General features: G+C 47.1%; 1 protein-coding gene across 1 annotated transcript in view; it reads right to left on the reverse strand.

The window, feature by feature from the left end:
• The window catches only part of LOC125127431 (nodal modulator 1), a 60,128-nt gene extending 41,468 nt beyond the window's left edge, over positions 1–18,660 (reverse strand). Inside the window, exons 1-9 of the mRNA XM_047780425.1 lie at positions 18,358–18,660; positions 14,857–14,946; positions 12,728–12,773; positions 10,654–10,754; positions 9,864–9,970; positions 7,714–7,786; positions 4,480–4,632; positions 3,532–3,669; positions 2,864–2,953 (exon numbers count right to left, since the gene is read on the reverse strand). Of these exons, the coding sequence (XP_047636381.1) occupies positions 2,864–2,953; positions 3,532–3,669; positions 4,480–4,632; positions 7,714–7,786; positions 9,864–9,970; positions 10,654–10,754; positions 12,728–12,773; positions 14,857–14,946; positions 18,358–18,522 (963 nt within the window). The 5' untranslated portion in view covers positions 18,523–18,660. The remainder of the gene's footprint in view (positions 1–2,863; positions 2,954–3,531; positions 3,670–4,479; positions 4,633–7,713; positions 7,787–9,863; positions 9,971–10,653; positions 10,755–12,727; positions 12,774–14,856; positions 14,947–18,357) is intronic.
• Positions 18,661–21,782: the final 3,122 nt, after the last annotated feature.

Raw genomic sequence — 21,782 nt, forward strand, 5'->3', positions numbered from 1 at the left:
GAAGGGTCTCAGGGGCGTGAGCCCCACCCAGGAGCCCCCCTTGTGCTACTCACGCCACCGCTCAGCGCCTGCACCCGCGCTGGCCTCTGCCGGTCCCCTGTGCCAGCTCGGCTCCTTCCCCACTGGCAGGACCTTCCCATGTCTGTCTTCCTTTTTTTTTTCTTTTCTTTTTTTTTAATTAATTAATTTATTTGATGGCCACATCCATGGCACAGGGAAGTTCCCAGGCCAGAGAGCAAATCCAAGCCACAGCTGCAACCACATCGGATCCTTTAACCCACAGCACTGGGCCAGGGATTGAACCCGCACTTCCCCAGCCACTCGGGCCACTGCAGTCAGATTCTTAACCCACTGTGCCCCAGTGGGAATGCCTGTCTTCTTTCTTACATTCCCAACACATTGGTATTTGTCAAATCACTGAATAAAAAAGATCTAGAGACCGACTCCCCTAGTTCAAAAGCACTGAGCTGGACCTGTGAGAGCCTCCCACCCTTGCCCCCTCCTCCTCCTCCCCTCCAGAGCCCCCCATTCCTGTGGGCCAGGCCACCCTCCAGTCTCCCAAGGCAGGACCCCAGTATCACCCTGCACGCCCTGCTCACTCTACCAGTGTCAGTCAGTCCCATGGATTCCACTTGGCTCTGCAAAGTCTCCCAGGCCCGTCCCCATCTTCCCATCACCAGAAATCAAGTCCTTACTAACTCCGCCTACATCCCCACGCAAGCCCCGCTGCTGCGTGTCCTCCGCCAGGTTTAGGCATCTGAGCCCTCCCTCCTTATGGGGCCACGGCTTGGCTCTCTGCACACGCTGGGCTGCAGCCACCCTGATCTTGGGCTCCTGCATCACCTTCCCCACACGGGGCTTTGCCGCCAGCTGCTCCCTCTGCCTGGGTCTCCTCCCACACCACTCCTCCTCGTCCTTCAGGTTCAACCTCAGAGCCACTCTCCCTGACGACTCACTCTCGAGAGCCAGGGAAAGAGTCCCTGATCACGACCAAATGCAAGGTCCGCTCCAGTCCATCACTACCCATCACACCAACCCAGAGGCTTCATCCAAAACCTTCCCAACACTCAGCACATCCCTGTTCAATTTCTTACAGTTTGTCTACCTCCTACTAGAAAGTGAGCTCCATGAAGACAGCGACCTTTTCTGTATGAGTCACCTGGTACACAGTCGGCACTCAATAAATACCTTCTAAATGAATGGATGGATACATGCATGTATATATGCAACAGTATCTGAGAGAGCTTTCAAATAAATTGCCTTCCTTTTTGGTCAGGTAGCTCTTCTTGATCCTTCGAAAAAGACATAGTTTACCCACTTATTAAATCATATATTCGCTCAACAACCACTTTTATTAGGCACCTACCATGTGCCCGGCATTAAATCACGTGTTAGGAATACCATAGGGAAAAAGACTCCATGGATCCTGATCTCGTATAGCTACAGGCTGCTCCCTGAAATGCCACTCGAGTCTGTTTAAAACCTTGTACTTGGTCGTGATCAGGGAATGTCGTTCCCCACTCACCTGCCCCCATCCTTCTCTGCAAGTCCCTTGAAGCATCAAGGACTTGACCTTCACCCTTCTACCCCTGGCTCCAGCCGACACTGGAACAGTCAAATGCTTTCTTAGAAGGCAGTCAGAACCCCACTGAGCATGGGACCTAACAGCTGGCTCCCACCAGTGTAAGCTACTTTAATGCAGTTCTTTCTAATGTAACATTAAAAGAAAACGATTAAAAACTAATTTTTTCAATAACTCTAACACTGGGCGGTCCATTTATGAAAGACTGCTCTTTCCTTCTGGGATTTTCTCTATCTAGCAAATTTCCTACAAGTAACCATTTTCTACGTCTGTAATTAAAGAACAGAAATGCAATGAGAAACACACCATCTATTTTAGGGTCTAGGGAATGCATCAGGCCACCTGTCACCCCACCCATCACTTCATCTATCATCATACCATGGTCCAAGCTCTGTCAGCTCTCACCTAGTCCACTGCCACCACTCTTAACTGGCCCCTCGCATCCACCCTGACCCCTGCAGACTCTTCTCAATGTGGCAACAAGAGGGAGCAAGCTTCCCTTCTGCAGAACCTTTCAGGGGCTCCAGATGCCATCCACAATGGCCCTGCACAATCTTCCCCATCAGCTCACTCATCCTCTCTCCTCTTCCTCCCTCCCTCCCTCCAGCTTCCCTGCCTGCTTTGGGGTCCCCCAAACCTTCTAGGCGCACTCCTGCCTCAGGACCTTTGCACTTGCCATTCCCTGTGTTAAACCCTCTTCCCACCCACAGAAGTGCAGTCCACTGCCTCGTCTCCTTCAGGTTGTTACTCAAATGTCACCCTCACTGTGAGGACTTTCCAAGAACAACCTGTAAGACCTCAAGCCCTATCTTAACCTTGAAACCGTATAATCTCGTTTCTTGCTTTACGTTTCTAAAGAACGTAACACCTTCTAATATACATTCTAATTTACTTATTTCTAAGTGCATTGTCTCTTTCTGCCATTAGAACATGAATTCCACAAAAAAAGGAAGTTTTGCCTCTTTTAGTCACTGCTATCTTCCCCTCCACCTGAAATACAAGTCACGGACACTTAGTAAATCTATTTCATTGAATGAAGTAGATCTAACTAGGGCTCTAATTCTCTAAGATAAAGACATTATGTGAAAGAGGAGAAGGACCTAGTGGATCTCAGAATCAAGTGGAAGAGAACACAAGATTCTGGGTTTTTTTCCAACAACACTTCCAGATAAATATTGGGTTGTCTTTTTTGTTGTTTGTTTTTTTGAACACATTTGCAACACCTGTGCCCAGGGATGGGCACTCCAATACCTATCCCTCCAGAAGGCAGGGAGGTCTTACCTCTATTTTCAGGCTGTCATGCTCCACTGTAAAGTCAAGTCTGGAAGGAGCAACGTCAAATGTAATCCTCTCCCCTCTATAGAACGGAATCTGCAAGGAAGAGTCTGTTAATTACCAAGAGCCAATAACATGATTCAGCCATCAATATCAACATTCCATCCACCAGCCCACAAAGGACCAGGGGTTCAAAGCAGGCAAAGAGATACTATTAATCATAACTCGTCCAGATTTAAAAGAGAAAGGTTTGGGAGCTCCCGTTATGGCTCAGTGGTAACGAATCTGACCGGTATCCATGAGGATGTGGGTTCGATCCCTGACCTTGCTCAGTGGGTTAAGGATCCAGCATTGCCATGAGCTGTGGTGTAGGTTGCAGAAGCGGCTCAGATCTGTGGTGTAGGCCAGCAGCTGCAGCTCCAATTTGACCCCTAGCCTGGGAACGTCCACATGCTGCATGTGCAACCCTAAAAAGCAGAAAAAAAAAAGAGAGAGAGAAAGGCTTGCACTTTTTGCAGCTGTCACTGAGGGGACAGACTCCCATCTTACATAACTGCTAAATAAAATGCTCTTGGAACTGCAGACCAACCATCCAGTCTCTTGATACCCAAATGGCACTGACTCTTCCTATGTCACAAGAGTCCCAAACATAAACAGAAGTCTGCTTCACTCACCACAGTGTAGCCCCCACTTGGCAAGGAGTAGAAAGAAAAGGAACCATCTTCCTTGGAGACCACGTGGCACAAATACACCAGACTCTCATCTTGGGGTTGGAACCCGGGTACAGGGGAGATGTTGCAGCCCAGGACATCCTAGGTCAGGAGGAAAAAGCTAAAATGACTTGCTTTTCCATTTACACGTTCTGATTATCATCAAAAAGACACATGATAAAAAAATGTGTAAGTTTTATTTCACAAAATGTGTATGTCTGAAACCTAGGACCTAGCAGAGATAAAATCTTTACATTCAGGTTAAAAAGTTAAAAATGGCACAGTCTTCTTGGGGAAAAAAAAAACACCTGACTGTCCTCCCCTCCAGCGGGTCACCATTCTCCAGGAAAGAAGCTGGAGGAGCCCAAATTCATGCAGTTGGTCAGAGGCAGAGCTGGGATTTGTCTGATCCTGAGTCTGTTTGATTTCAAAGCCTGTGCAATTCGCCACCAAATTCCACTGCCTCCCAGTGTAGACATTCAATTTCTTGTGAGTCAACAGGGAGACACAAGATTCTTAAATGCTGAGTCTATAAATCAACCTTGATCTGTATCTTTCTTTTTTCCTATTTTATTTTTTATTAAAATAGAGTTGATTTACAACGTTATGCTAATTGCTGCTGCACAGCAAAATTATACATTCTATTATCTTCCATCGTGGTCTATCCCAAGAGATTGGATATAATTCCCTGTGCTACACGGCAGGGCCTCCTCACTTATTCATTCTAAATGTCATAGTTTGCATCTACTAACCCCAAACTCCCAGTCCCCCCCCCCACCCCCGGCCCCCGCCCCCCTCGGCAACCACAAGTCTGCTCTCTGTGTGGACCTGCGTCTTAAACTGTGACTCGTAGCCTGTGATCCCCCAGCCCCCGGCCACAATCACTCTTGCTGCTCACTCTTCCTTGCTTACCTCTTTGCTTACTGAAGACGAGAAGAGAAGAAACTTCACCCCTTTCATGGGCTCCCCGTCACTGCGGACAGAGCCAGACACGTTGTAGCCAGCGACGACAAGGGGCCCGGCGGCGTTGGCATTGGAGTTGGTCACGCGCACGGTGGTGCTCGCCTGGAAAAGAAGGTTTTAACCTTCAAGAGAATGAACGCTCGTGACTCATTTAACACCACGAGGACAAGCTGATGCTAAAACACTAACGAGGAGGGAAGCAACATAGAAAACTGCAGGTGTAGTACAATTACAACTCCTTTTTATGTACACCATGAAGTGGAGGGAAATGTGGCCAACGGAGATGAGGGTGATTTTCTCTAGATGGTGACATTGTACTTCTTTTCCACCTTCCACGTCTTCCATTTCCACTTCACGCTCTTCCGTTTGTCCCTTTTTTTTTTTTGCTTTTTTTTTAGGGCCACACCCACAGCATATGGAAGTTTCCACGTTAGGGGTCGAATCGGAGCTACAGCTGCTGGTCTATAACACAGCACACAGGATCCAAGCCATATCTGCGACCTACACCACAGCTCATGGCAACACCAGACCCTTAACCCACTGAGCAAGGCCAGGGATAGAACCTGCATTCTCATGGATCCTAGTCAGGTTCATTAGCTGCTGAGCCACGAAGGGAACTCCTCCAATTTTTTTTTTAAAGAACATGCTGTATTTTTCCCCATGTTTCACGGTATGTATTACCTAGTTTTAAACTCTTTGTTAAAGTACAATCCACATGGAGAAGAATGCAGTCTCGGTGTCCAGGCGTGACTGTTCCAAACACACCACACATGCAGCACCCAGACACAGAACAGGACCAGCACACAGAAGCCCCGTTCATGTTCATTTCCAGTCACTGCCCCCCCAAAGGACAACCACGACCCTTTTAACAGCCTCCTTTACTTTAACGCACAATTTTACATGAATAAACTCAAATTCCTATATGTACCCAGTTAACAAACAATACGAACCTTAAAACGTTTTCAATTTACAATGTGTAAGGGCGTTCCCATCATGGCACAGGAGGTTAAGAACCCATCTAGTATCCATGAGGATGAAGGTTTGATCCCTGGCCTCACTCAGTGGGTTAAGGATCCAATGTTGCCACAAGCTGTGGTGTAGGCCACAGACATGGCTTGGATCTAGTGTTGCTGTGGCTATGGCATAGGCTGACGGCTGCAGTTTCAATTAAAACCCCTAGCATGGAAACTTCCATATGCTGTAGGTGAAGCCATAAAAAGAAAAAAGATTATCATGTACAAACTATTGATTTTTTTTTTTTTGGCTTTTTCTTAGGGCTGCACCCATTGCATATGGAAGTTCCCAGGCTAGGGATCCAATCAGAGCTCCAGCTGTTGCCTACACCACAGCCACAGCAACAAGGGATCCAAGCCACATCTGTGACCTACACCACAGCTCACGGCAACGCTGGATCCCTAACACACTGAGCGAGGCCAGGGATCAAACTTGCAACCTCATGGTTCCTAGTTGGATTCATTTCCGCTGTGCCACAATGGGAACTCCTAAGCTATTGAATTTTAAATGAAACTTTTTTTTTCTTTCATTTTTGACCATGGTATGCAACAGTTTGAAGCAGGCTCCCAGTTCCCAGACCAGGGACTGAACACAGACCCATGGCAGTCAAAAGTGCCAATCCTAACCAGTAGAACACAAGGGAACACCCTAAATGAAACTTTTGTTGTTGTTATCTTTTTGCCTTTTCTAGGGCCACTTCCTGCCGCACATGGAGGTTCCCAGGCTAGGGGTCGAATCGGAGCTGTAGCCGCTGGCCTATGCCACAGCCACAGCAACTCAGGATCCTAGCTGCATCTGTGACCTACACCACAGCTCACAGCAATGCTGGATCCTTAACCCATGGAGCAAGGCCAGGGATTGAACCCGCAACCTCATGGTTCCTAGTCGGACTCGTTAACCACTGAGCCACGGTGGGAACTCCTCCCAAATGAAACATTTTTAAACATGGCCCCGGAAGAGAAAAATCTTGAAAACCAGATCAGAAACAGTATACAGACACATCTAAGTGAAAACTGTATTACCAATTTTAAGTGCATAAAACTGAAAGAGTGAAAACTGAAATACTGATTCTGATGCTCTAGCAAGAATGAGATACAGCCTCAAAACTCATATAAAAACAGGTCAAAATGTCCTTTTTAAGTCTTATTTCCATTTGCTTCTTCAGTTATTACAGAACCCCAGTATATCTCTTCCCTTTTTGATCATTTCGTATAAACTATTTCAGTCAAACAAAAAGATATAAGGATATATTACACTAAAGAACATCTCTACAGGCACCAACCAGCTAAATAAAAGAGAAGAAACACAATTCTAGACCCTTACAGACCCCCCCCAGTCCTCCCTCCCCCTACAGACCTCAGTATCATCATGAATCTGCTGGCTGCTGTTCTCATGCATGTCTTCTAGAGGCACGTGTACTGTAGGGGTATTATCATAAGGGTTTTCAATCGCTATATAAATGGTATCTTATTTCCTTATCCTTCAACAACGTGCCTTTTTCCTTCGACTTTATGTTTTTAAGTAGAGTCATGTTGACCTGTATAGCTCTGGTTCATTCATTATTGCTGATGTACAGAATTCTATTGTGTGATGAAACCACAATCCATTCTGCTCTTAACAGACACTTACTTGGGTTGTTTACAAATACCCCGCAATTACAAATGAAATAGACATTCTTACGCATTCTCCTTGGGCACATGTACACGGGTTTCTAGACTGTTAAGTATATTTATAGACTGTTGTTACAGACTGAAAAAAGAACAAGAAAATCATCTCCTCAGGTCCTTCTGGTGTTGATTTAGCTTAAAATAGCTAGCGTTAATAACAGACCTAGTTCACAGCAGGAAGACAATATTGTCACCTAAAACTGAAACCGACATAAGCAACAGCTGCTCTGGTGAAGGAGTTTCACTGTGTAAAAACTGGAGTTCCCCTGTGGCACAGCTGGGTAAGGATCCAGGGTTGTCACCACAGTGGCCTGGGTCACTGCAGGTTCAATTGTACAGGTTCAATCCCTGGCCCAGGAACTTCCACATGCCTCGGGCACAACCCCCCTCCCAAAAGTACCCTCAGATTCATCAGCAACACCGTTATTATCTTTCCATCTACTTCTAGGAAAGAACATAAACTCATGTAATGCACGGAATTGAAAAAAAAAAAAATACTTACCTCTTTCAAAGCCCAGGTTGGATGAGTTGCAAGGATTTCATAATCTCCGGGAAGAACTTTAAAAAATGCAAACCTAAGAAATACAAAATACCACTTCACTTTCTCCGAACAACCCGAGTAGCTCTAATTTTAGGACAGGAAGCACAAGGAGATAATCTCTGAATTATCACACACTGGCCCTTAGCGCAATTCAACCCTTTGCTGTACAAATCCTCATCAGAGAGCACTTATTGGGCACTGGCTGTGTGCAAGGAGAGGGTTCCACGTGCTGACAGGAAGGAAGGCTGATGCCTCCCTCGAGCCCAGGGATTTCTGGCCTAAAAACCAGCCCCTGTGGTCTGGGAGGGATCGGTCACAGTCACAGAATATTCAAGTCTGTGCTGACAGAGGGAGAGGCATGAACAGGCCAGGAGAAGGGACGTGTCCGAGGAGGGGAAGTGGGAAGGGAGGTAAAGAACAGCGGATGCAGGAGTTCGTGTCACAGCTCAGCAGTAACAAACCCATGAGGACTCAGGATCGATCCCTGGCCTCCGTTCAGTGGATTAAAGATCTGGCGTTGCTGTGAGCAGTGGTGGAGGTCACAGACGCGGCTCTGATCTGTTGCTCTGTGGCTGTGGTACAGGCTGGTGGCTGCAGCTCCAATTCCACCCCTAGCCTGGGAACTTCCATATGCCGTTGAGTGTGGCCCTAAAAAAAAAAAAGAAAGAAAAGAAAAAGAACAGCGGATGGACCCGACGGGCTGAGACAGGCGAGGCTGACGGGAAGGGCTGGGGAGGGCAAATGGGGACAAGCTTGACTCCTATCCCAAAGAGTTTATTAAGATCTCTTATCAGAAACAAATAAAGCCAATCTGGGCTCTTGCGCAAAACGATGATGAAACCAGAAGGCTGTGAAGACGATTCTGAGAGCTGAGGGGCAAACCGAGACCAGAGTGGGAAGCGCTGAGGTAGGAAACGCTCCCTCCAGGATCCCGGCAGGAGGGGGCCGGTTCCTGTGACATGAACTCTCAAACTCTCAATTTCTTCTTCGGGGGTGGCATTTTATCACATCAAACACTGCCGGTCATAACCGGACAGGGCTTGGAAACCGCTGCTGCAACAGAGTGGGTGCCGCCACTGGGTTTTGCTCTAAATAAGAGTCAGCCTCTACTTCCTGTTCACATCATTCCAGCTCTGCGGGTTACGAGTTAGCACACAGAAGAGAGATTCGGAAAAGTTCAAGTCGCTCTTCCCAGCAAGGTCCGCAGCAAACGACGGAGGGACTAGGGAAAATGCAAGCTCCACGTTCCTCTGCAGACCAGGGGTGGAGGCGGGAAGGCATCCATCAGTACTTTGCAAAAGTGGAAAATCATGTCAACGACCATCACTCACAACCTGGATGACACACTGACAGACTCACTACGAACTTCTGTTCTGCAGTCTGGTCAGATTTCTGCAGCGATGCAGTCAGCAGTGATTTGCCGCCTTTCAAAATAATCCGTTGGAACTATTGTGATATTAATCTCGGCACCTCTATTAACATGGACAACTCAACGATATAAATCCATTAAATAAATACTTTAAATGTGACTCCACAAGGTTAATCAGTCATCGGCTCCAACTGCAAAATGACTGTGACGCCAGTGATGAAATTATTTTGAAAAAGCATAACTGAGCTAATCTGTATTGAGCTAAGTTATTCAGCACATAGTCGATGCCAGACAATTTGAAACAATATTATAGTGTCATCTTCTCAATAGCCTTAGATTCCATGATTATCATCATTTATAAACGAGGAAACCAAGGCACAGAGATGGTAAGTAGTTTGCCCCGGGGCAGACAGCTAGCAAATGGGGCAATGAGAATCAAACCCAGGCTGTTGGGCTCCAGAGCCAGGCCCAGCCATGAAACGAAGGCCTGCTGTGTGGCGGGACCTGTAGCCAGTGCTTTATTTATCTCACGTTTAATCATCCCATCAAGGCTAGAAGTCATGGGTCAAATGACCTCCATGCTACAGATGAAGAATTTGAGGCCCAGAGGGGCGGGAACCTGTATGAAGTTAAGGGGCTGACTCGGAATGTGAACCCATGTCTCCCTAAATCCAAAGCTCCCCCCGCCTCGCATCACAGCCTGGCTCTGGGTGCAGGGCAGGGTGGCTCACGCGTGACTCACTTTCCACCAGGCTGCGTGACGGTGGACTGGATCTTCGCATCGGTGCCTGTGCTTCTCAGGGACACCTGAACCCCTGCGGGCCCCAGGGGCTGCCCCTTGCTGAGAACCTGGCATGAGAAGGAGGAGGAGGTGAGCGGTCGCTGAGCAGCAAGGTTCTCCTCCCAACCACACCATCCATCCTGCACCTGTTCCCCGCATGGGGCCCGTAACCTTCCTGGGGTCAAGGGTCCTTGGAAGAGACGGCAGAGATCACGGATACCCTTCCTGGGGCGGCTTGGGGACAAGGACAGGGAACAGCAGCAGTGAAATGACAGGTTGTTTCACTGACTCTAAGACACCATCAATGCAAGATGCACGATTATTTTACAAACCACTGAGGAAGAATAATACCCATGATCCCCACCTCTCCCAAGAAACCCACACAGAAAGCCAGGACCAAGGGCCCTCACTCTCAGGGGAAATGGACAGGAGAACAAAACCCCTGTGAAGAAAGGGCAGGCAAGGAAACAGGCACGTGTCAACCACGGTGCTGGACGCAGGGAGTGGAAAACTCCTGAGACCCTCTCTCTAAAAGGCCATCCTGGAATTTACACTCGGACGGGGGGGTGACCCGCAACCTAAACCTGACCCCCCAAAACACCCACTACCTTTTCACATAATTCCATCAAGCTTCCACACCCTCCTGAAGCTGATCTGTGGGCTTCAAGCCCCCACATTAAAAAGTTTTGCTTTTTCACAGGTAAGAGAAGACTCGGTACACAGCACAGAGCAGACATGACAAATGCCCAACCTTTCCGTTCACTGAGAAGCCCGTGAACACGAAGTTGATGTCCCCGCCCTTCGTGCAGATGTCGCTGACGCCATCCACGTAGAGCTCCACGGTGGTCGGCTCTGGGCCGTGAAAGAGGGAGGGAACGGGGTACAGGACGTTAGAGCAAGCAGAGTTCTGGCTGCTCTTGTTCTAAGATGAAAGCGTCCTGCTAAAAGACATTTTACTGGTTAACTCTCATTTGATTCATTTCTGAGCCACTCACATGGCTCTGGATCCGAAGGCCCAAGGAAGTATGAAGGGAAAAGTCTCCCTCCCACCCTGACCCTCTGGACATCTGCTTCCCTCCCCGGAGGGAACAGGGTTTAGAGTAAGATAGCATATGGAAGTTTCCATATCAAATTGGAGCTACCACTGCCAGCCTACTCCATGGCCACAGCCACTCAGGATTCGAGCTGCATCTGTGACCTATACCACAGCTCATGGAAATGCTGGATCCTTAACCCATTGAGTGAGGCCAGGGATCAAACCTGCATCCTCATGGATACTAGTCTGATTAGCTTCCGCTGTGGAAGCCAATGGGAATTCCCAAGATACACTTTTATAACAGTCTTGCAGCCGAGTTGTACCTGAGCCCCCATGGAAGATTCAGTTAGGACCAAAGAGTTCAGCTACTGAACACTCGCCACAGACCAGGCACTGAGCTAAGGGCATTTCATCCTCATGGTGATCTCAGAGGTAGGTAGTAACACATCTGCAGCTAATTGAGGGGTGAACTGAGGCACAGAAAGGTTAAAGGATCTCCTAAAAATCACAGAGCTCGTGAGGGACAGAGCTCAAGCCCGACCCCAAAAGTCTGGCTCCATATCCATTTCCTAACCAAGTCCATGAGTTCAGCCTCATAATGCCAGGATCATAAACTCCAACATCTATAGCAAACAGACGGGTTAGGAGTCAGCACATGGGCCAGATGGGGACTGTGGCAAATGGAAAAAGGGGTCATTGCTACTCAGCTTCTGCCAACTGCTGCCCCATGACCCAGTGCTGTCCAAGCTCAAGAAAAACTGGAAATCGGGATTTTATGTGCCATGTCCTGATTTTTCAATAATAGCAACTAATTTAAGTTTTAAAAAAAACCCGAAAAGTTCATAATAGGAGATAAAGTTGAGCTTTTAAAAGGTTAGGAAGGGCGTGTGGCTCAGTGGTTAACAAACCCAACTAGATTCATGTGGATGCGGGTTTGATCCCTGGCCTCGCTCAGTGGGTTAAGGATCCAGTGTTGCAGTGAGCTGTGGTGTAGGTCGAAGATGTGGCTCGGATCCCTCGTTGCTGTGGCTGTGGTGTAGGCTGGCAGCTGTAGCTCTGATTCGACCCCTAGCCTGGGAACTTCCATATGCCATGGGTGTGGGCCTAAAATAAAATAAAATAAAAGATTAGGAAGAGGTGTTCCTGTTGTGGCTCAGCAGTAACAAATTCAACTAGTATCCATGAGGATGTAAGTTCGATCCCTGGCCTCGTTCAGTGGGTTAAGGATCCGGCATTGCTGCAGCTGTGGCATAGGTCACAGCTGAGGCTCGGATTCCATCCCTGGCCCAGGGAACCTCCATATGCCACGGGTGCGGCCAATGGAAAAAAAAAAAAAAGAGCGAAGCAGATCTGGATTTTTATCTCAAATCTCACAATCTGTAATCTTGCTATTAATTCACTAAAAAATTTTCTGAAAGAAACAAAAATTCAGAGAGCTAAGAAAAAAAGCCATCCTGGGACAGGAACAAAGTCCCTGCTCCCGATCTCTGTATTCATCAAGTTCTGCTGGCGCTTAATGAATGAAACCGAAAGAGCAGAGTTTTCTGAGAGGTATAGGAAAAGATGCCTATTTTAAGAAATAAGGTGGAAAACCTTAAGGTGGGTCTAAGGTAAATCCCATCTCCTCTAAAGTAACAAAGGGGGTTTAAAAAAAAAAAAAAAAACCCTCTTCCACACTAGAAATAAATCTTTAATGTTTTATCCGTCTATGCACTCTGTCGAGTTAAATTAATATTCAGCATATACCCTAATCCTTCACAGAACATACCTCGTTTATTTGTTAACTTACCAAAACTCCACCCTAGGGGAGGCTCGATCTTCAGAATGAAATCTCCCTACAAGGGGAAAAAAAAAAATCTATGTCAAGGATTAAGAACTGAGGACACTTCAACTAGTTTAATCTAGTTTAGGGCTCTCATGTAACCTAGACTATTCACACCTGAAATGGAATTCCAAGCGTAAACTTTGTGCTTTAAGAAAATGTAATGGGCTCTTGATTCCCTCCAGGTGTGGCGAGCTCACCTCCAGATGCTCCCGTTTCACCCATCAGAGAGATACAAAGACACGCTATTTGGCCACTCACTGTCTTTTGCTCTCAGTCAATCAATTAATCCAGTCTCCTGTTAACCCCTCATATGCCTATGGTTGCCAGGGTCAGCATGTATCTTCAGGTACTACTGTCATTTCCTAAAAATAGATTTTACTCATATACCCTTGAACAAAGGGCTCCCTGAGAATGTTTTAATAGTTAAAAAAAAAAAAAAAACAGATTTCAATACCAATACCAATCAGTCTACCTCTAGAAATCCATCTTATGTTTTCTGCATAAAGAGGTGAGATGGAAAGATGTAAGTTCGAGAATAGTTACTGCTGTGTTCTTAGTAATAATAATTTTAAAAACTGGGAAAAGCCTTTGTGTCCATAGAGAAATTGGGAATAAATTAGTTGGGCCTGCCTCTGACATGCGTGCAGCCACTAAAAGGAAAGCAGAAGATCCACACATTTGGAGAGTGTGCCAAGACACCAATGTAGGGGAAAAAAAAATCACAGTGCAGACAATGCCTAGTGTTTCGGTCCATTTGTTTTTTTGGTTTTGTTTTTGTTTTATTTGTTCATTTGTTTTTGCTTTTTTGGGCCACACTCGCAGCATATGGAGGTTCCCAGGCTAGGAATCGAATCAGATGTACAGCTGCCGGCCTCCACCACAGCCACAGCAACTCGGGATCAGAGCTGCATCTGCAACCTACACCACAGCTCACGGCAACACCAGATCCTTAACCCACTGAGAGAGGTCAGGGATCAAACCCGCTCCTCGTGGCTTCGAGTCAGAGTCGTTTCTACTGCACCACGATTGGAACCCCCTTGTATTTTTTAAATCAAAAGCAAAACCATGTCATGTATTAACTACTTTGGCAACTTCTTGGGAGTCTACATTTCCAAATAAAATGTTGAAATGTGAGGAGAATGGGAGGTAGGAGCACAGATACAGATGCCCATCTACGTGCACATGTATTTGTGTGTGTATGCGTATGTGTGTACACACATGTATGTTCATGGATATCTGTACAGCCCTAAATATAGAGAAAGCCATCTGCCGGAATACACTGAAACTTTTATCAAAGGTTATCGCTACATAGGGAAGGAGGTGTGGGGGATAAAAGATAAAATTCTTCATATACTTCTAAAAACTTTGATTTTTTTCCCCCCACAAAGCTCATACATTCACATATTACTCATATCATTCTTTTCTTTTTAAATGTTTTAAATTTTAATTTTTTTCTTCTTACAGCTGCAGCACATGGAAGTTCCCAGGCTAGGGGATGAATTGGAGCTGCAGCTGCCAGACTATACGCCACAGCTACAACAATGCTGGATCCGAGCTGCATCTGTGACCTGAGCTTCAGTGTGCAGTAATGCCGGATCCTTAACCCCCTGAGCAAGGCCAGGGATTAAACCTGCATGCTCATGGACTCTATGTAGAATTCTTAACCCACGAAGCCACAACAGGAACTCCTTGTATCATTCTTTTTACCAATATTTAAGCTGCTTGCAAGTCAAGGGTTCTGTTAAATCTGTTCTCAGCCTCGGCACTGCTGCCACTGGCCTGTCCCGTGCAGCATGATAGGATGTGTAGCTCCCTTCCTGGCCTCTGCTCACCGGAGCCCTCTCCCTGCCTCCCCGTTGTAACAACCAAAACGGTCTCTTTAAGACATTGAGACTCCCTGTATTAGATCAAACCAGTTCATACACTGCCTCCCCTAGAATGTGGCCAGAACTGCCATCTTCCACTTACAATCGACAGAAGAGAGGGGAACCTGCTCACGTGGGGAAGCGCACACACGTGAGCAGTCAACACAGCCCGGCAGGTCACAGAGACCAGCTCCCATCATAAAAGACTAAAGCCCTCCCTACGCTTACCTTATCATACAAGGGGATCATAAAGTAACCATTGTTAGGGGCACAGTCTGTCTGGTATTTCAAAGTCCCGTGCTTGGTGTACAGCTTTATCTAGAAAGGAAGGAAAGAGAAGTCATGATGTCACCGTTGGGCATGAGCACACACAAGGCACCTGAAGGCCTCCAGTCAAAATGCCTCTGCAGAGGACCTAGCAAATGAAGCTGTTAACACTGGGCCTTACTGACAGAGGGAAATAAGACAAGGTATCCCCAGAATTATGCGATCTGATATTTTCTGTTTAGAAACTACCCCCAAAAGTCAGGTTTATCTTTTCTTTTCTTTTTTTTTTTTTTTGCTTTTTAGGGCTGCACCCGCGGCACATGGAAGTTCCAGGCTAGGGGTCGAATCAGAGCTACAGCTGCCAGCCTACACCACAGCCACAGCAACAGCAGATCCAAGCTGCATCTGTGACCTACACCACAGCTCACAGCAACGCCAGATCCTTAACTCACTGGGCGAGGCCAGAGATCGAACCTGTGTCTTCATGGACACTAGTCGGGTTCATTTCTGCTGTGCCACAATGGGTCCAAAGTCATATTTTTCAATGCTTTTCAGTTTATTTTAGTGGCTGTCTCTATGTTGTTTCTGAGTCTTAAATTTTCAGATTTTGCTGTTAGTAAGGGGCCTGTTAAAAATACCAATCCCGAGTCCCATTTCTGTTTCTAAACAAGGTCCGGGGTGAAGGCCAGGGATCTGTATTAACCCCCAAAGAGTCCCAATACTTGGAGTAACTTTTTTTGGGGCAGTAGAAGGAAGTTCCCAGGCCAGGGACTGAACTTGTGCCACAGGAGCAACCTGAGCCACTGCAGTGACAACATCAGATCCTTAACCACTAGGCTACCAGGGAACTCCCTGGAAACTTTTCATGTTAATAATCTATAACTATAACAGAGAAATCACAGAATCAGGTCACACCAGCTAAGAAAATGTATAAAGCAGCAAACTCACAATGCCCACACTTAGGAAAAAAAACGGAGGGAAATTACGCGTAGATTGCAGGCTCCCTGTAGGCAGTGACCATGGCTCCATGGTGCCTGGGCCAGTGTCTTATTTAGCGCAGGCAGTGAATAAATATTCACTCACAAGCCTTAGAGATATTCAGGTGCATGCACTTAAAGCAGAGATTGAAGATCGCCCTGGTCAGAAGGGCCAGGGAAGTACCGTCAGCGTGCATTTTTCTTGAGTAGCAATTTTAGACAGATTGCTACTTTAGCCAAACCAAGTCTTGCAACCCCAAAGATCAGCTGGTTTGCCGAAGAAACCAGAGAGGCGGTTTTTAATGTGAAATCTCCTGACTATTAAAGTATCAGCAATGAATATAGTTTTTCTTTTTTAGGGATTTCTGTCTGCCTCTGTTCACCGACATGCTGTACCCCCACCGGGCATATGCACAGGCAGGGGCTCGCTCAGTTACTGACTAAACAAACGTGAAGGAAAAACACCCAGAAGGGAAGCAAGCTGGAGAAGAAAAAAAATCAAGTGTCACTGCACCACAGAAAATACAATCAAGAAATACCTAATGTGCACTGCTTTCATAACGCACAGATCAGGACCCAGGATGGCAACATATATCACATATGTGCACAGTCTGAGTTCATAATCAGAAATTAAGAACGAATGAGTGGGAGTTCCCATTGTGGCTCAGACGTAACAAATCCAACGAGTATCCTGGAGGACGTGGGTTGGATCCCTGACCTCATTCAGTGGGTTAAGGATCTGGTGTTGCTGTGAGCTATGATGTAGGTCGAAGATGCGGCTCAGATCCCAAGTTGCTGTGGCTGTGGTGTAGGCTGGCAGCCACAGCTCCGATTTTACCCCTAGCCTGGGAACTTCCATATGCCACAGGTGGAGCCCTAAAAAAAAAGAAAAAGAATTATGAGTGTTCCAGACCATCTGGACAGGCAGCCCTAGGGCTCAAGGAACACATGTCCTACTAGGTCACAAAACCTGCCTTCTGCTCTCAAGGTCACTACTAGTGTTTGGGCTGGGAGTACCCCAGCTGACTTCACTTTCCTCCTGTGCCCCAGGAAACTACAAGTTGCAAAACCTTTCTAGGCAGCTTCTGAAATACCCTATGCCCACAATCCAGGACGTGGCATTGGGCATCCGGGAGCCCTGCCACTGCCAGTGGGTAGACTCATTAAACACCTGACTTCTTAAGACCAAAAACAGTAGAGAAGCCACAGATAGAAAGGGCTTGAAGGTGATGACTAACTTCTTTGGGAAATATATGATGCAGATTCTGCTGCCTCTCTCCCAACACCATGGTATAGGAACAAAAAAATGGGTGGGGGCAAGGCCAAGTCAAAGAGCTAGAGGGGTGTGGGATCTACTTCCTACCCCTCCCCCAGCCCTCAGTCACCTGCTTGGTAGAACACACTGGTCCAACCCTTCCCCACAGCACCGGGGCAGCTCAATGTGCTTTCAGAGAGTGGGCCTCTGAGGTCTTAAACCCCACTCCCTTCTCTTGGGCATCTCCCGGCCTCTTCCTTTTTTCTTTCTCAAATTCCCTTCTTCTGCCCCAGGTTCAGGCCCCTCCTGAAACAGAGGCCAGCCCTCCTTCAGGTCCCTTCTCATCTGCCTCCATCTATTCGCCTCCTCTTCACAAAGATTTCTGGGTTCTAACTCCACTGGGCTAATAATCATGGAGCTTTCAACCTAATAAATAGACTTTGACACAAATCTCTAGTGTGATTTCTGTAACTGCTCAGTAAGGAAATGAGGGCAGCTGACAACTCTCCATTTTCAGAGAAAAACAGATCCCACGGGGGAAACTAAAGAGATTAAAAACACATTTTCTCAGCCCAGAGATGCAGATAGAGACCTACTGGGTCATGATCTCTGGGATGGGAATCCATGCGCTTTAAAAGCTTCCCAGGGGGTTTGAACTTTGGCGGGACTCTGTGTTGTGGGGATAAGACTCTAGGCTCTGGAATATAGGTTTCAGGAAATCCGAATCTCAGGGAGTCTGGGTTCCAGGGGGGTTGAGGGTCTGGGGTATAGGTTCTAGGGGATCTGGAGTCTGGGCTCCGAGGAGATCTGGGTCTTGCTGAGACTGGGTTTTAAGAGATCTGGGGCCTGGATTCTGGGGATCTGGAGTTCGGGTGTTGAGAATCTAGGGTCTTGATTTCGAGGCTGCTTTAGTTTTGCGTGACGTGATACAAGTTATGAACCACCATCATCATCAAAAATGTCCCTCAAACCCACGCGCACAGACCTTCAGGGCTCCGCCCCGGCCCCCACTCCGGAGCGGATCTCAAGATAAGAACCTACACTTTAGCGCGAAAGGAGAGAAGATAGTGAAGAACCTTGGAAAGAGGCGCATCTAAAGAAGAAAGAACTCAGAATGGGGGGCTGGTAGCAACCGCCTGGCGTCAGAGGCGAGGCCACCGCAGCTCAGAGAGGTTAAGCGATTGGCCCCGGGTCACACAGCGAGCTCCGGGCCACGGCGCGAGCGCTCACCTCGATGAGCGAGTAGTTGATTTCCACGTCCGACTTGACGAAGCCCCCGCAGCCCACCACGATGTCCTCGGAGCCGCGCGCCGGCCCCACGCCGCTCAGCAGCACCATCACGGTGGCGGCCACCACCACCGGCCCAGGCGGCCGCACGCCCCGGCAACCCCGCATAGCCCGGCAGATCCACCGCAGGCCTCGCGGTCCCGCCCCTTACAACGCACGCTGCCCACCGCTTCCTCCTCCGCGGACTCCTGACAGCCCAGTACCCGCCCCGCCACCGCCGCGCGTGCGCAATCCGATCCCACGCCCACGCCTCCAGGAAAGAGATCTACAGCGCATGCTCCGCAACAAAAGGCGATCGTTTGTGCCCTCTGAAGGCCTGGAGGACTCCGCGCGTTGTCTGGCAGGTGCAATCGCAAGGTGTGCAGGCATAAAGTACAAAGTTGAATCCTACTTTGGAATTCAGTAGCACTGAAACTAGAAAGAATAAGAGACTGTTAACCAAAGTATCCAACAACTTTGCTAAATCCTTTTGGCCCATAAATTTCCAAGCGATGTATCATCTCAAACCCCTTTTAGGAATTTGTGTAAATTGGTACATTTTTCCATGATAAATGACCGACTAGGATGGGTTTGTTTTTTTTTTTTAAGAAAAACAAAGATCATTTAAGTTCAGCATACTGTTTTAAAAGGTACTTAAATTTTATTTAATCTCAGTTCTAGTAACATTTATATAGATACAAATTTTGAGAGCCCCCCCCCCCAGGGGAGTGCATGCAATTTGAATTACTCTGAATTAGCTGATACACGATTTGTCTGAAAATAAGTTCAAAAATCAGCATGTTGTTTTTTTGTCCCAAGACTGAATGTATACCATAATGTAGATGAATTAAACTGTAAGTCACCACATCAAAAGATCAAAAAAAAAATGCTTTCCTGACCTTTGAAATTTGAAATTCTTCCATTTCAACTCCTTAAAAAAAAAGAAAATGTTTTATTTTGATAGTTCTTATACTTTGTTTCTAAAGGATGAGGTAAGAGAAGATTTCTCACTGGAATTTGCCATTGTGGCCAAGACTTAAGCAACATACAACAGTGAATCACAATGATTTTAAACTACACAATGGTCAAAACCTTCACAGCGGCTACATGGCATGAAACATCTACTGAGAATCTCAATCATGAGCACATCTGCTTTCTGTTTCTCACTCTGTATTCTCACTCCAAACACAGTGAGACTCAACTGTTCAATCATAAAGAGAAGCCCTTTAAGTAATTGTTTTAGGAGTTCCTGTTGTGGCTCAGCGGGTCGGGAACCCGACCTAGTGTCCACGAGGGTGCAGGTCTGATCCTTGGCCTTGCTCAGTGGGTTGGGGATCCAGTATTGCACTGTAGGTCACAGATGCTGCTTGGATCTGACATTGCTGTGGCTGTGGTATAGACCTCAGCTGTGGCTCCAATTCGACCCCTAGCCTGGGAACTTCTATATGCCACAGGTGTGGCCATAAAAAATAATAATACTAATAATTGTTCTATTTTTTGAGGTTCATTACTTGTAATTACAATTAATACAGATCCCCTTTATCTAACATAAATCCCTGGTTTGTCTTAGCAAGTCATCAGGGAGTTGAAAGCCATCGATTAGAAAATGTTGGCATATGGAATCGTCTTATCTTATGGAATGGGCAAATGAGGCTGACAGAGGGAAAGAGACTTGCCTAGGGCTCTGCACACAGCCATGTACTATTCAGAGAGCTGGGCAGTAGGCTTTAGGTTGCCTGAGTTCTGTTCTTGGCTCACCTGATTTCCTCTGTGTTCTTCCTGCCTTCCTGACCATTCCCCCTCAAACTTTCACCATTCCCCTCAAGTTTGTCTTTTTTTTTTTTGTCTTTTTAGGGCCCCACGCACGGCATATGGAGGTTCCCAGGCTAGGGGTCAAATCAGAGCTGTAGCTGCCAGCCTACACCACAGTCACAGGAACTCGGGGATCCAGGCCGAGTCTGTGGCCTAAACCACAGACCCTTAACCCACTGAGCGAGGCCAGGGATCGAATCTGCGTCCTCATGGATGCTAGTCAGATTCATTTCTGCTGAGCCACAACAGGAACTCCTCAAGTTTGTCTTTACATTTACAAAGGACTAAAGCACCAGGACCATGGCAGTGCTGACTGGAGTGAGGGTTGTAGGAAGAGGGGGCTCAAGCCTCCCCATAATTTCCATCAGCCGCCACCAAAACCACCGAAAAGAAGCGGACGCTATCTGAATGTAAACAGCAGACCTGCCACACTCAGCTTCAAGACAAATCCTTGGACATTTTGTGTCCCTGCTCTTCCAGAAGATCCAAGTAGGAGGACAGCTGAAAGCAGACCAGGGTTGGGACAACTCAGAAAGAAAAGGGTAAACAAGCGGGGGAGTCCACTCTGTTAGAGCCCAGAAACATCAACCAGGCAGCCTGGAGAGCACAGCAGGTTTGCATTCTTCACGCCAGCTGAGCACTTGTGCTCGTCTGTCTGAAAAAAGCTGTCTTTCATTCTTATCTTGAAATGAATACATGCTCCATGCTCGTTGCAGAAGGAAAGAAAAGGGAAGGAAAGGGGAAAGAAAAGAAAATGAGGATTCCCATGATGACTGCTTTAGGAGATTTCCTTCTCTTTATCTATGCATATATGTTACATAGAGTCATTTCCAAAAAAACAAAACAAACAAACAAAACTCATGGCTGGGGACACACCTTGCTTTAAGACCCAGAAGAAGAAGGTAAATGACTTGACTTTCTTCCCCTCTTTTCCCAACTTAAGCACAGACTTTTCTCTGCAAAAATTCCATAGACTCTGTTGTATCATAATCTCTTTTTTTTTCACTTAGCATTTAGAAATCATCTTTCCACATTAATATATTTCTGCAATGGCCCTTTGGACCACTGCTTGGTAACCTGGTGTGAAATAATCATACTAATTAATAATAGGCAACATCTGTGTGCCTGGCACTCACTGTGTTAGTGCTTTATTAGTAATCTTTTAAAAATCTTCCCACCACCCTAGAGCCAGACAATGTCCATCCCGCAGGTGAAGAGACTGCAGCTCTAACCTTAGCCTGGCCGTCCTCCCCCCCCACCGCCCCGTCTTCCACACCGGCTGTGGGACCCTGAGCATGTGCGCACCTGTTGGGTTCATTTATCAGGATAAATTCCTGGAATTGCTGGTCCGCGGAAGTTTGGGATGACATTTCTTGAAGGGGGAAGGGGGATTATTCAGGTATGTCACTATATTTTCTGGGGCTCCGGGGGTCCCCTCCCCGCTGCCTGCTGGGTCCTCCCCGAGCGCCCCTCCAACCATGAGCCTTGGTTCACCTCTTCGCGCCCCACCCCCTGCCGCGCGCCGGACCTTGCCCCGGGGCCTTGCAATCCCGGAGCTCCAATCCCCGCCCCTTCCC

The sequence above is a fragment of the Phacochoerus africanus genome, chromosome 5, assembly GCF_016906955.1.
Source record: "Phacochoerus africanus isolate WHEZ1 chromosome 5, ROS_Pafr_v1, whole genome shotgun sequence".
Taxonomy (NCBI): Eukaryota; Metazoa; Chordata; class Mammalia; order Artiodactyla; family Suidae; genus Phacochoerus; species Phacochoerus africanus.